Source organism: Acipenser ruthenus, chromosome 11 (assembly GCF_902713425.1).
Source record: "Acipenser ruthenus chromosome 11, fAciRut3.2 maternal haplotype, whole genome shotgun sequence".
Classification (NCBI taxonomy): domain Eukaryota; kingdom Metazoa; phylum Chordata; class Actinopteri; order Acipenseriformes; family Acipenseridae; genus Acipenser; species Acipenser ruthenus.
In genome coordinates, this window is record NC_081199.1 from 25,594,348 (window position 1) to 25,608,331 (window position 13,984).

Here is a 13,984-nt window from a genome sequence, read left to right on the forward strand (position 1 = left end):
GTTGCGCTTATTCTTTAAATAATTTATTATTATTATTATTATTATTATTTATTTATTTATTTATTTCTTAGCAGACGCCCTTATCCAGGGCGACTTATAATTGTTACAAAATATAACATTATTTTTACCTACAATTACCCATTTATACAGTTGGGTTTTTACTGGAGCAATCTAGGTAAAGTACCTTGCTCAAGGGTACAGCAGCAGTGTCCCCCACCTGGGATTGAACCCACGACCCTTCGGTCAAGGGTCCAGAGCCCTAACCACTACTCCACACTGCATTGTTGTATTACCTTGGAAAGCACATGCATTTCAGTTCAGTGATTGGGTGAGTGAGTCCTGGAGTGATGTGCATGGAGTTAAGGATTACTTTTTAAAAGCGTTATTTAGTGCCACGCAAAACTGGTTTTGTGCTTGGCGCATAATTTCGAACATGGCAGGGTCTCACAAATTGTCAGCCACTCCTGCCAAATTGCGCTACGCATACATTATATTTGTGCACAGCGCAAAACGGATTGTGGCATGCAAAAAGAAGTGTTGTATCTGGCACATTTTGAATCTGTAACTTTTACTGGTAACTGTCAACATTTACCAAGTAAGGTGGTAAATGTCTGGAATTATGAAGAAACATATGGCTTTTCAGACATTTACCAAAGCGTATTGGCAAAGGCACTTGGTTATTCTTGAGATCTACCGGTAAATGTCCGAAGTAAAGTGTTATCATGTTTATTTCTGACATTTATCTTTTGAATCTTGAGATTTGCCAATATTCAAACTTTTACTGTAACATGTATCCTTGTTTTTAGAACAGGTCTCTTGAAGAAAGGTATCTTGTTGAAAGGTATCTTGTTTTCAAGAATACAGTAAAACACATATAGTATATTTAAATATGAAAAGTAGAAGGACAGCACAGTATTAGTACTTTTAGTATACTTTGATCTAGTATACTCAGTTATACATTTTGTTAGGGTACATACACAGTTGATTTACATTATATTATTTTGGTGTACAATACTGTAAACTTTTGTTCATTTTTGTAAGAGTTGCTTATTTGCCATATGTACCCTATCACACAACACATCTCAGCCACCAAAAATATATCTTACAATTATAAAGGACAAATGCATACACCATACTGCATGCAATAAATACTGAAATACATAACCTGATTCCTGTTTAATAAAATAAAAATAAAAAAATGGACCAGGTATGTAATAATGCATAGATATAAAAAAAAAAGAAAAGAAAAATAACATTGCATCTACAGTAACTCTTAATAATGATGTTAATTCCTTAAAATGAATAATGATTCAGGGTCTTAAAGACAGTGTTATAAATAAATAATTTACTTTGTAGAATAGTTTTAATATTCTATATAATATTTTAGAAAATGAGGGTAAAACACATCACATTATAGAGTGATATTAAAATGTTGGGGGAATCAAAAGATGACACCTTCTTTTAATTAGACAAAGGAATTTCCTTCCATGGCACAGTGTGGTGTGATTCAGTCTTGCTTTGCAAAGCCTGGTTATGGGTATAGTTACAGTTGTAGACACATTTCATCATTTACAGCAGTAAAAGTCCATCAAGTCAAGGTGCTTCCCCTCCTAAAAAAAAGGAAACTTTATTTATTTATTTAATATGAAATGTGGTGCTTAATAGATCTATCACCATACAGAATTAACTGGTTTTGCTTCATAAAGTCAAATGAAACCTGATGAATAATGTTAAATTAATATATTGAATAACCGCTTTGTAGTTTTCCATATACTTAATGAGAAGCTGACAAATTGAAAAATGTGACATTTAGAAACGTAACATGAAATTAGGTAAAACACACATGAAACATGAAACGGTGCACAGGTTAAGCTATAGAAGACTGTGATACAAAAATGTAGGGAATATTGTTGGGTACATGTTGTTTTATGCATACATGCTTTATATGCCTTGTAAAGTAATGGTAATAAAATCTAAATTGAAACACTGATTTAAAAATATATACAGTATATATATATAAAAAAAAACCTGAATTTTCTGTACTTATTCACGACAGACGAAACCCACCTCCTTCAGTGGGGTTCTCGGTGTCTGCTGATTGCTGCACTGCCGCACTTTCAAGTGCCTCCTCTTTGTGAACAGACTGCTGGTCTGTGGTATCAGCATCTAAAACACACACAATGTGTTATTAAAGAAAATACCACATTTGTTGTATACATTGTGGTGTTTCAGGAAACCTCAGGGTACCACAAATGGCCGCAGATTATTAGTTTGCATTTCTCATGCAAGCAGAATGACCTATATATTTTTGCAAAGGGGAGGGAAAGAAGAACATTTCAATCTTATTTAAAATCTACAAATGTTATATTGTATAAAGAGATACATTGCTGAGTTACCAAGTTCCAAAAGGTTTAGACTAAAGGAAAATCTTGGATTTCACATCACAAATTAAAAATGGTGCACTGTATATTCAGGTAACTAAGTGGAAGCACACAGCTACACACCTCCTTCCCTGCGGCTCTCAGGGTCTGTAGATTCCTGCACTGGAACACTTACAGATTCCTCCACTTTGTGAAGTGACCGTTGATCTGCAGTATCAGCATCTACTATAAAACACAGTATGAATGTAAAATTTAAAAAAATAAAAAATAAAAAAAGTTACCTAACAGGTAATTCAGCACCTTTTTTTTTTTTTAAAACCCTCTCTTTTCAAAATGGCCCACCTTCTTCATTGTGATTCTCCCCATCTTTATGTTGCTCGTCTTTTTTCTGTTCTATGTTATCTCCATCTAAAACACACAATTGAAGCTGTTTATCCTACTGGTTTTAACCATGTTTTTAATTCATTTTGTGAGTTTTCCAAAAGGCTTTGGTTACCATATAGTTCTTTCAGGTCTTTCTTTTTACTAGGTACGATACTATAACACTTTGACACATGGAGCTTCCTGTGCCTACCATTTTAACCTCAGAAGCCTTAAAGGCTTCAAACAGTTTGTAAAAATAAAACATCCGTGGTATCCTACACTGTTTTTAGCTACAGAATATTAGTTTGCACTTCCAAGGAAGTCATTCTATGTTATTGTAAAATTGACTGGCATTTAATGAATCTTTGTCACAGTTTTTGTTGGCTGTGTTATTTGATACTTTTAGGTAGCTGTGTATTATGGCGACATTAATTTAATCCCAGCCATTGCAGCTATAAATCTTAAATTTCGTAGGAACATCTGGTTAATTCTGTTTTGATGTTTTGGAGTAACTGTTCTAGTGCTGACAGGTTAATGGGACGAAACAGATCAATATGTATCAATTAATTAGGATACTTCCATAAGTGGTATATCCTATAGTGATCATTACATGACCAATAGCTATGCATTTAAACACTTTTTTTTTTTTTATCATTTGGACTTTTTACACATACACAAAGTAGGCAAAGTGAAGCATAATACAGCTTATCATTTCAAGGCCTCCATACCGTTTAGTGGTTATACTGTTGAAGTATTTTAAATATTGTTTAGAGTATACTTGTAGGCACAGGCATGCCAACTCAACATTAGCAAAACTGCTAGTTTACTATATATATATATATATATATATATATATATATATGAAATAAAAAAAATGAATGAACCAATAGTACAGCACTTCACCAGTCAAGGACATGACATAAATGATGTAAAGTTTGTAGTATTAGAACAGCTAAAATTAGACAATGCAACATATAGAAGAATAAAAGAAAGTAAATGGATAAATAGACTGAACACGATTATGCCAGCAGGACTCAACAGAAAAGAATGAAATAATTAACTTCAATAAATACATAACATTTAAATAAATAAATAAACAAAATTCATTCAAAAGTTGCGCATGCTGATGCACTGGGGAGGCCAAATCAAGACTGATTCTCAGAGCCAGCATTACATGATATAATAAAAATATAAGTTTATATAAAGTAGTGCTAATTAGAATTAATACAGATTCAAAGATAGAAGTAAAAATGATGTCACAATATATAGAACACCATTACATCATGTAAGAATAAATCATGGATTTGAATGTAAACAATAACAAGTAGTTGTCATGCCATCAAAAACCTATAAATACCTCCAATGTTTTGATATATATATATATATATATATATATATATATATATATATATATATATATATATATTTTTAAATAACCGCCACACTTACCTTTTATAAGAGCTTCTAAGTCATCCACCCTGTCAAGCTCTGGTTCTAGGCCTGAAAAAAAAAAAATTGAAACCAGTATTCATTGAGGTTTTTTTTTTTTTTTTTTTTTTTTTTTAGTACTGATTTTGTAAATACTAAATGACAACAGTTTCAAAGACATTGAAAAAGATTTCGAGCTGGAACGTTTGTCATTTAATTGAAGTTTAACTGTTATGGATGATACTACTGATTTTAACACTTTGCTAATCATAGATGGTTTTGAAAGTCACAAGCTTTCCCCCAGTCCCATTATTTTTAAGGAAATGCCCACCAGTGCTGAAAGATAAGTCACAAGTATTAAAATCAAGACCAAGGTTATGACTCTGTTTATTTAAGAACTGACAGCTATGAATTGATCATACCAGAAAAGGTATGTAATCAGCCACAGTAATTGAACAATTAGTATGGGGCAGTCTGCTTTTTTTCTTGGGCAATGGAATTAAACAAAGAGCAGCCTACACTTGAATATAAAAAAATATGTCAGGGTTAATCTAGATATAAAGAGAGAAAATAAAAGTATACCTAAGATTTGGCTCAAAGAGAATGTACAGTGCCCTCTTAACCTCTTTTGAACAAATTAAAGATGCTTCGCAACTTACTTTCAACAAGGTTCCTATAGACATCCATTGGAATGCCTTTACTTGTGTCTATCAGTTGTGCAAAATTGTGTGCCTGCTGTTTTTGTTTTTTTTTGTTTTTTTTTAAATCCTAAATTAAATGTCTAGCATAAATCATTTCCAGTAAAAACGAAGACAGGAATGAACAGCAATGTACCCTGAAGGGCCCCGTCTGGTCCCACTGCAATGTCTCCGAACACAAACTTGATCTTCTCCATGGCTTGCTCCTGGCTGGAGGAGCCATGTACAGAGTTCTCCAGGATGTCCTTTGCAAAGCGAGCCCTGAGCGAGTCTGGGGCCTTCTCCTGGGCTTCAACCGGATCTGTGGGGCCCATCATGGCTCTCCACTCCTCCACTGCATTCTCCTTGCTCAGTATCATCATCAGACAGGGGCCTCTGAACCACACAGAGAGATGAGAATAGATGAGGATACAGCACTAATGAAGAGCCAGCCCTGTGAGCATGGAACTTTTATAAGTGGCAACAAAAGGCGGTAAAGATGATTTTATTGGAAGTATTTCTGATTTACAAAATGCTTAATCTTGAGAGTTAATTGTCATATGGGTCAGGTCAATAGTTTGGCAAAGCTGATTAAAAGCTAATAAATAATTTAAAAATGGAAAAAAAAATCCTGTTTGCTGATGGGAAGATCTTTAACTCATTCTTTCTTTCTGTCAAAAAGTGGTTGTAATTTTGATTTAGCCACATTTTAATCTAACTGGTGTGCATGACATTGTCTTCCTGAGAGACTTTTAAGACACATATTCCTGACTTCTCTACCATGTTGTTTGATCAGACCTAACACAACTCACCGACACATGTAATCAACCAACTGATTGAAGAAGGGTTTGCCTCTGTGCTCTTTGTAGAACTCCTCAGCCATCTCCCTGGACAGGACAGTCTCCTTCATTTGGGATATCGTGAAACCTTCATCCTGCACCTGCTCTATGATTTCATCTAGTTTGGAAGAGACCAATAAAGGGGTTAGGGACTGCTGATTGGCCAAAAATGTGAACCCTTATGCACTGATCATGTCCGTCTACTTGTGTCACACTGTACACAGTGAACACAATAACTGCCTTGAATTGCTATGTAACTTTCTGATTGCATTTGAGTAAATCCAATAAACATACGCTTATACAAATTGTTAACCTACAGATGAATGTGCTTTGGGACTATGAGGACCCTCAGTATGTGTGTAAGTGGAATCTCATTGGAAGTCCAAATCCTGTAACATGGCACAGTACAGTTTGGATAAACAAATGTCTGTAGCACTGTAGTTACTGCTTAATTAATGGCTTGAAACTGGAATAGTTTTACCCAAGACAAAAAAAATAATAATCTTGGAAGAGGCTAGGTTTCTCAAAGCAGTAATGTTATGAAACCAGATTCTCAGATTTAGTTTCTATTCACAAAGAATGATGCTATAGCACACTGCTGGTTACCTTTGTGTTCCTCCAATGTGTCAGGCTTGATGACTGCCAGGGTCTGCTCTTTGGGGAAGAAGAAAGACAGCTCCCTGGCAGCCTCTTCACTCGTGGCACTGCCATGCAGCTGGTTTATTGGGACACTCTCTGCTGCAAACTGTGCCCTGAAGCTGGAGGGAGGGAGGGAGAGAGAGAGAGAGAGAGAAAGAGAAATGACAAAAACATTCAAAACTATTAAAGGGATTGGACTAAACAAACATAATTAGAAAACACCTGCCATAAAACTGTCAGTACACTAAGGATGGACGGGCTAATGAGTCCGCAAAATGAGACTGCCTCCTAATGAATTCTTTTTAATTAATATCATCCTATTTAAATTATTTGTTCTATTACACATATCAAAACACCACCTCGGCTGGAAGCACAGCGGCTAAGGAATGTTCTTGTTGCACTGTTGATTCCCGAGTCATCTCTACATGATTAGTGGAACCCGATTAAAAACCAGACCTTTCAGGCGCTTCCTCCTTGGCCTGGGTGACGTCTTTGGGTCCCAGGATGTTTCTCCAGTGTTCCACAGCTCCCTTCTTAGCCAGAGCAACAGCAAGCACAGGGCCACTGCGGCGAAACAGAGTTAACAGAGATCTACCAGCTGAGAGGACAGACAACTCAGACATGCATTCGCATTAGGGCTCTGCTTTTCACCAACCTATTCTCAGTTGCTCGATTTACGAATAGGGTTTCTGATTTAAGGAGTGATAAAACACCTCCCAGTATTTATAAACACTGGAAGAACTCTAGAGAATACTACTTATTTTGTGTTCACGTTCCAGTTTAGAGGGATAATATGATAGTCTTAAATACCAGCAAAAAGGCAACAATTTTATGCTAAAGAAAGTAAACTGTTTTTTTTTTTTTTAATTTATTTTTTAAAAGCCTTTCAAAGTGGCTATACTATGTAAGACAGTGCAATAGTGTGCCAGGCTTTTACCTGGTCATGTTGTTAAGCAGTGCTGGGAAGTAGTCCTCCTCCAAATGCTCCCTGTATAACTCGCGCACCTGCTGCTCTGAAAGCATCACCTGTTTCTGCATGGCGATGGTGAAGCCAGCCTCCTGGATCCGCAACAGGATCTCCTCTGCACAAACATAGTCACCAATAGTGGGACATCAGCTACTGATACTTCACACCAGCTAACATGTACCATTATAGATTTTTACACACCAAGTGTTGAGCAATCTAGAATTTAATATTTGTAATCAGCTGCTGCTAAGTTAACATTTTTATTTTTTGGGAAAAATCAGTCAAATAACTGAATGATCATACTGTTATAAACTATACAGTATTGCTACAGCTTCATCTAAGGAAAGCAATTTTCTAAATGCAGCTGTTTAATTTGAGTTTTAACAAGGCTGGCTATAAACAACCAGAATACAATGGATTGCCATTGTGTATTAGATTCAGTGTAACTTAAGCAGTTAAGCAGTGTCTTCCAAAATGTTTCAACAAATTAAACTCATTCCAACTAAGAGGCATCACGTTATTCAAATGCAGCCTGGTCTAATGATATGTTGGGTTGTTTCTTCATGTTAGATGGTACCTTTCCTATCCTTCAGGATGTCGGGCCTGATGAGAGCCAGCGTCCTCTCCACAGCTCTCTCCTCTGGCTGCTCCCCCTCAGAAGAGGTTTTGAAGTTGGGGAAGAAGAAAGCGAGCTCCTTGCTGGCCTGCTCACTGTTGTCGCTGCCATGGACGGCGTTGAACAGAGTCTCTGTACCATACTGTGCTCGCAGACTAAAGAAGATTTATTTTATATCAGGTACTGCACGATGGTGGATCTGAAAGCCCCACTTGCAGTACTATGGGGATTCCAAATTGGTATGTAATCCAAGATAACTTCTCAATACAGAAGGTGTGTATATGCCCGTGTCTGTGGTGACTTAGATCTTAAATCAGATACTGAACACTTTGCATCATAGCTATATCAAGAGGGAGCTCTGAGACCTCTGTCTCCCTGGCCTGTATGTACAGAGCCTCATTTGATTCATTCACTCTGGAAAATCTCCTTGTTCACTCAGTGCACCCTCTAGTTGTCATGTCTAGGCTGTCTATTGTCATCTTTTAATCCTACATATAAATCTGCCTTGTAGTTCCACAATATTGCCCCTGCTATACAAAGATATTTTGTAAAAGGCAGGATTAACTACAAAAAACTGCATTTGGAAATTCATTCCATGGGTTTGTTATTAGAATTGAAAGAGAAGGCAGATCTAATAGTAGCTTGCTAACTACGTACACCCTACTGCCAACAGGATTACTGCCAAATTGAATTTATTGGTTCTGTTATCCAAGCTTTTGCACTCTTGTGAATTGGCAATGTTACAAAGCTTGAAACCCTTTGTGCCACAGCTGTCTGTAACCCTGAAGTTTCAGCTTACCTGTCAGGCTTTTCTCTCTTGGCAACTTCCACGTCAGTGGGACCAATGAACTCCCTCCATGCAGGGATGACATCATCCGTGCCCTCCGGCTTTGAGACCACTAACACATGAGAGGGGCCACTGGCCATGAACTGGACCAGCTCCTCGAAGCAGGGCTGAGCGTGGAAATACAAAAAGCACAGCCTTACCAATAGTAACTGAAAATACAGTGTGGAGTTAATTCCCAGTTCAACGGTAAACATTCACACAGATTTTCCAGATGGGACTATCAATTAAGAGCTTATTGGAGCTAAGTGTACACCATGAATCTTTTGTAAAACTACAAAAAGTATTTGCACAGGTCTTAACTTAACACCTATTTTTTTGGAAGGAGAAAAGCTAGAACCAAACTACTACCGTAAGTAATAGATTTCAAAGCCTCATAACTCTGTTGTTTTTATGTTTCTTTTTTTGTGACATAAAGTGAAATGTTGAACAAAAGGGGTTTCATTAAAATGAACATTGAAAATATATATGTCAGGTACTGTAGGCACACGTTTATAACTTGGAAGGTCAGGGCAAGTACTTCTTGTACTTCTAGTTTTATCTGACAGTGAATCTTTACAGATGAATGGTATTATTATTCCTATTTCCTATTTGTTCTTAACACAGTCTAGACAGATGGATCTGTATCCATGCAGATGGACAGATCGCACTTCTACCTCTTCAGTCCTGTGCTGGTAGAAATCCCTAGCTTCGGATTCACTCAGTGTTCTTTCCTCATGTGCCAAAATCTCAAAACCAGCTTCCTGGATCTAGAAGGGTTAAAAAAAGAAATAAAAAATACCTTAAGACTTACAAAATGTATTAAGTTTATTAATTACCTTCTGTGTCATTTATTTGAATAACAGGATTTAAAACCAGCAACCCTCTTACCTTCATGATTATTTCATTTGCTTTGCCATGTGCGACTGCATCAGGTTTGATGATTGCCATGGTGTAGGCTTTACTGTCAGGAACTGCATCAAAATACATAATATTATTTGGCTGTGATGTAGTCTCTGGGTAGTTACCGGAGATTAACAACAAACTTTTAGCCAATAGGGCTGCAAGTTTTCTGGCAATTGACTTATACTTATCAATATGTTGTACATTGCTGTTACTGTACTCCCAAACATTGCATTATTAGCTGGCTACGTATGTACACTCACACTCCTAATAGTGCTGCTCCCTTTACTTAAACAGGAAACATTGAGAGCCCAGTCTCTGTTTCAAACATACTTGTTACAGGCTATTAATACAATACATACAGTAATGTGCTATTTTGGTGCTTTGATGATACTGTATTAGAAAAAAAAGTCTTCTAGTTTACATGTAAACTCCCTATCCTACTATGAAAAAAAAGATCACTGGCTTGGTAAAAAATAAGAAAGTGTTACCCAGAACATCTTCATCACTTTCTTCCTTCTCAATCACCTCCTCTTCTTCTTCTTCCTCCTCCACCACCAGCCCTTCATCTTGTATCTAATTCAGATAGAGGAATACAAAAATATTGAGCAATAATCAAGCATTACATTCCTGGTATTTATGCTAAAGAGTAAGTAGCGGGGTTCCAATAATTATACCATTATACGTCCCCACCTGCTGCTATAACTGTTTAAATAACATACCTGTCATTTATCTTTTCATTGTTAACATCCTGACAACTTTTTACACGTTTTAACTTTCAAGTCTGTTTCAAAGCTCTTTTCAAAATGCCCGCTGTAGTGCACTGGGGTTTGAGATCTGTCCTCTAAATCACTGGAGAAATTAAAAGTACGTTATTTAAACAGTTGTAGCAACTCATGGGAACGTGTAACGCTATATTTTTCAGAACCCTGCTACTTACTCTTTAAGTCTCATGTGTTTACTGCTAGAACAAAGAGGTGGATCAAACTATACCAGACTGGGATAAGCCACAGCTGGACTTTCACAGAGAGATTTACAGCACCTATACTGCATCGGCCACTTATTCTAGGGGTAATCTCCAGTGTTATAAGGGCGTCTGCTAAGAAATAAATAATAATAATAATAAAATTATCTACAAAAATCCTGCTGTGTTTCATTCTGGATCAAATTAGATGTACTGCAGTTTACAGTAAGTCATACATAGAACCTAATTTATCTGTATATATTCAAATACTGTAGTTCTAAATGGTGGGTGGCTAAAGAGTCATAACAACCAAGATGATCCATGTTGTGGTCAAGCAGTTTCACTGATACAGAAAGGGCAGCAAGGCAGTGGGGAAATTGTCTTGGACAATTTTTATACACCTTTAAATCTCCATTAGGCACTCCAGCACATTATGTAAAAAACAAAGTGATAAAAAAAAAGTTTTAAACACGAAAGAACACTCACAAGTAAAGTGATTGGATTGTGTATATGGACAACAGACTACCAAAAGCCAAGGTGAGCAAACTGAGATCTTTTAACCTAGTGCAGTACCAGATAACATGTTTAAAATGAAAACAATTGCAATATGTGTTTCTTTCAAAACAGTAGATTCGAGACCTAGATTGCATAACATGTAGGATTTAGGCGGTTATTTTGCCTTTAAGTAAAGATTATTTTTTCTGTCAAACATAATGCACTGGATCACCACATATTTCACTTTAACCTTTAAATTAGTCAATAGTATCAATAGTAGTAATGTTGTCTACATTTGGACATGACATTTTTCCTCTTTCTGTAGGCACTGATCGAGGAGGTGCTGTGTGTTTTTAGTGTAACTCACCACTTTGCGTTCGGTTCCCTGTTCCAGCACTTTCTTCTCCACTGCCAGCTGCTCCAGGACAGTCTTCTGGAGGAGGGGAGCGTTGGCCCCTCTCACTACAGCCACCAGGTCACCTCCCTGCAATCACTCACAAGTTACAACACCTTGAAACACTACTGCAGTTTACCTGCAGCAAATGCATATGCAGTAATCTCTCCTAGTCTTGTTCTTTTTGCAACACTGTATATCCACACTATGAATTTTCAAATTACACACTATTGTATGTATGATTATACTTACACCATAAAACAGAAAGGTGGGTTCACACTTTCCACGATATCTTTCTAGGAAATCAGTGCCATCAGTTTCAGCCTAAATAAAACAGCACATTTAAGTGTTTTATGTATAAGAACATATCAAGTCAAGGTCAATTGCCAACAGGAATTACAGAATATCAAACTGCATTTTATTATACTTTATTTTATTCATAAAACAGACTTTGAAAAAGAAAATCTACATCAGCTCATGTGGTAAAACTTGGTGAACTTTGAATATTGTAATATTGGATGCAAGAAATACCACATAGAGTTTTTCATCTTACCGTAGCGAAATGTAAGAGGTCGTCCCCCAGTTCATTTTTAATTTTCCTGAAGAGACTGACGACAGCTCTGCAGGGCCCACACCACTGCTGGTACACGTCCACCACTGTCAGGAGTGGAGAGGAGATGAGGCAGGAGCAGAACAGTGTTAGGAAGGCTGCAGGCATGGGACTCATAGCATTTTATGAAACTTCACACAACACACTCAATAGCATTCAACAAAACTGCATGCAATATACAGATGCAGTCACAGGACGTGAAGCATTTCTTTGGGAGGATTTAGAATCTTTACATTAAATCTGCTTCATTTTTCTTTTATTGGCATAAACTGGCAAATAAAACAAGGTATGTAAGAAACCTTCATCCCCATAATGTGCAAATCACAATGCACACCCTTATGAAAGGGACACCCCATAGTAAACATATAGCAAAGTGTAATGAAGCAATAGTGAAAACATGGCAAAATTGGAATTGTAATATGCTCAAATATTCTCAAAAATCACACAATGATATTATATATATATATATATATATATATATATATATATATATATATATATATATATATATATAATTTAAGAGTACCCAATTAAAGCCTTACCCTTTAACCCTTTCATTGCAAGCATATCATCCCATTGCTCTTGGTTGTTAACGGCGACCTGCAAAACAGTATACATAATGTATGACCAGTACATTATAAAACACTAACAGAAATCTGTGTAACTACATTTCTCTACGTTGCAATTCACTTATCATAGCATGCACTCTTGAGTTGATTAGACCAATACAGAATCTGAGAAAGAGAAATTTAAAAAAGAAACAACTATAATGGTGTTATTTCAAGGCTAGAAATAGGAACACCTATCAGAACACAGTACACATATCCTGACTTTACAATTAAACTATCAACGTTTGTGAGGGCATGAAAAATTGTATACCGTATTAGACATTCTGAAATCAGAAAACAGTATTTAAGGTTAAACTTAAAAAAAACCATATCAACATTCAGCGCATGCAAGATACCATATTGTGTGCGTTGCATTGCATTGCTCTTGTGTTTTTCTTCCGCGTTGATGTGTGGTATTGTTGAACTTACCTGAAGTGATATTTCTTTTTTCTTTCCAGCCATGGTACACCTGTTGAAAAAAAATAATAATAATAATAATGAACAAACAAACACCAAAAAAAGGCGTAAACTCGTTAATAGCCAGCAAAAAAAAAAAAAACGTTAATAATGGTATTTTTTCGGGTCATCTAAAAAAAATTGTGCTGACTTTGTTTTCGCAGTGATTCCAATGATACATTAGAGGTAGTTTCAGACAACCATTCTTGCTCTGTGACTCTACTGTGAGACATACATCATCCCTGTCTCTACGAGTACATTAGACTGATCGCTCTTTTTTGTGGCAGCAATTAAAATACAGATATCCACTTCATTTGTTTAGAAATAAGCATTTTTAAGATATAAATATGTTTTGCCTAAATTGTAAGGTTACCTGTGCTGTATTCCAGTTAATTTGTTTGTTTGCAACTTTGGATCTGTCACATGGAGTGGCAACTCGTTTCCCTTGACAACACTGGCGTGTCTTGTTGTCAGGCATTTAAACCATGTGACTATATCCACGTGACGAAAGTTCAAGATAAATAAAGTGTACTATATGGAAAGATTTACAGCGAAACACGTTCAGGAGTGCAAAAAAAATAGATTACGTTTAAGTTAAACAGTATATATATATATATATATATATATATATATATATATATATATATATATATATATATATATATATATATTAATCAAAATATTATATATAAGAAAAATAAATTTTTGAGATATTTTTTTTATTTCCTGAGCTACAGCAGCGTTTGCAGGTGCATTTCATTTGAACGTGCGAGTGGCAGGAAAACTACCTGTAGACAATGCAAACAAACTGGACAGTCAAT

The 13,984-nt window shown here is 36.1% G+C and overlaps 1 protein-coding gene across 3 annotated transcripts; it reads right to left on the reverse strand.

The window, feature by feature from the left end:
* Nucleotides 1–859: 859 nt before the first annotated feature.
* nme9 (NME/NM23 family member 9) lies at nucleotides 860–13,623 on the reverse strand. Of its 3 annotated transcripts, none has more exons than XM_059033502.1 (21): nucleotides 13,537–13,623; nucleotides 13,137–13,176; nucleotides 12,642–12,699; nucleotides 12,043–12,146; nucleotides 11,742–11,813; nucleotides 11,463–11,579; nucleotides 10,128–10,212; nucleotides 9,625–9,707; nucleotides 9,411–9,503; nucleotides 8,710–8,864; nucleotides 7,872–8,065; nucleotides 7,265–7,409; nucleotides 6,784–6,891; nucleotides 6,295–6,446; nucleotides 5,662–5,806; nucleotides 5,007–5,245; nucleotides 4,194–4,244; nucleotides 2,724–2,789; nucleotides 2,505–2,603; nucleotides 2,068–2,166; nucleotides 860–1,610 (listed from the first exon to the last, which is right to left on the reverse strand). In XM_059033502.1, the coding sequence occupies exons 2-21, from the start codon at nucleotides 13,167–13,169 to the stop codon at nucleotides 1,594–1,596; spliced, it is 2,115 nt and encodes a 704-aa protein (XP_058889485.1). In that variant the 5' UTR covers nucleotides 13,170–13,176; nucleotides 13,537–13,623; the 3' UTR covers nucleotides 860–1,593. The 3 variants fall into 3 exon arrangements, with proteins under 3 accessions (XP_058889485.1, XP_033899634.2, XP_058889486.1); XM_034043743.3 differs by having other exon boundaries at nucleotides 2,505–2,606; XM_059033503.1 differs by lacking the exon at nucleotides 2,724–2,789 and having other exon boundaries at nucleotides 2,505–2,606.
* Nucleotides 13,624–13,984: the final 361 nt, after the last annotated feature.

Bases quoted from the DNA above. Each gene is read 5' to 3' on its own strand.
- nme9 (XM_034043743.3), bottom strand. From the start codon at position 13,169: ATGGCTGGAAAGAAAAAAGAAATATCACTTCAG. The intron at 5,807-6,294 runs GTAACCAGCAGT...CTTCCAAACTAG, and splicing joins CACATTGGAGGAACACAAAG to ATGAAATCATAGAGCAGGTG. The intron at 2,607-2,723 runs GTGGGCCATTTT...TGTGTTTTATAG, and splicing joins GGAGAATCACAATGAAGAAG to TAGATGCTGATACTGCAGAT.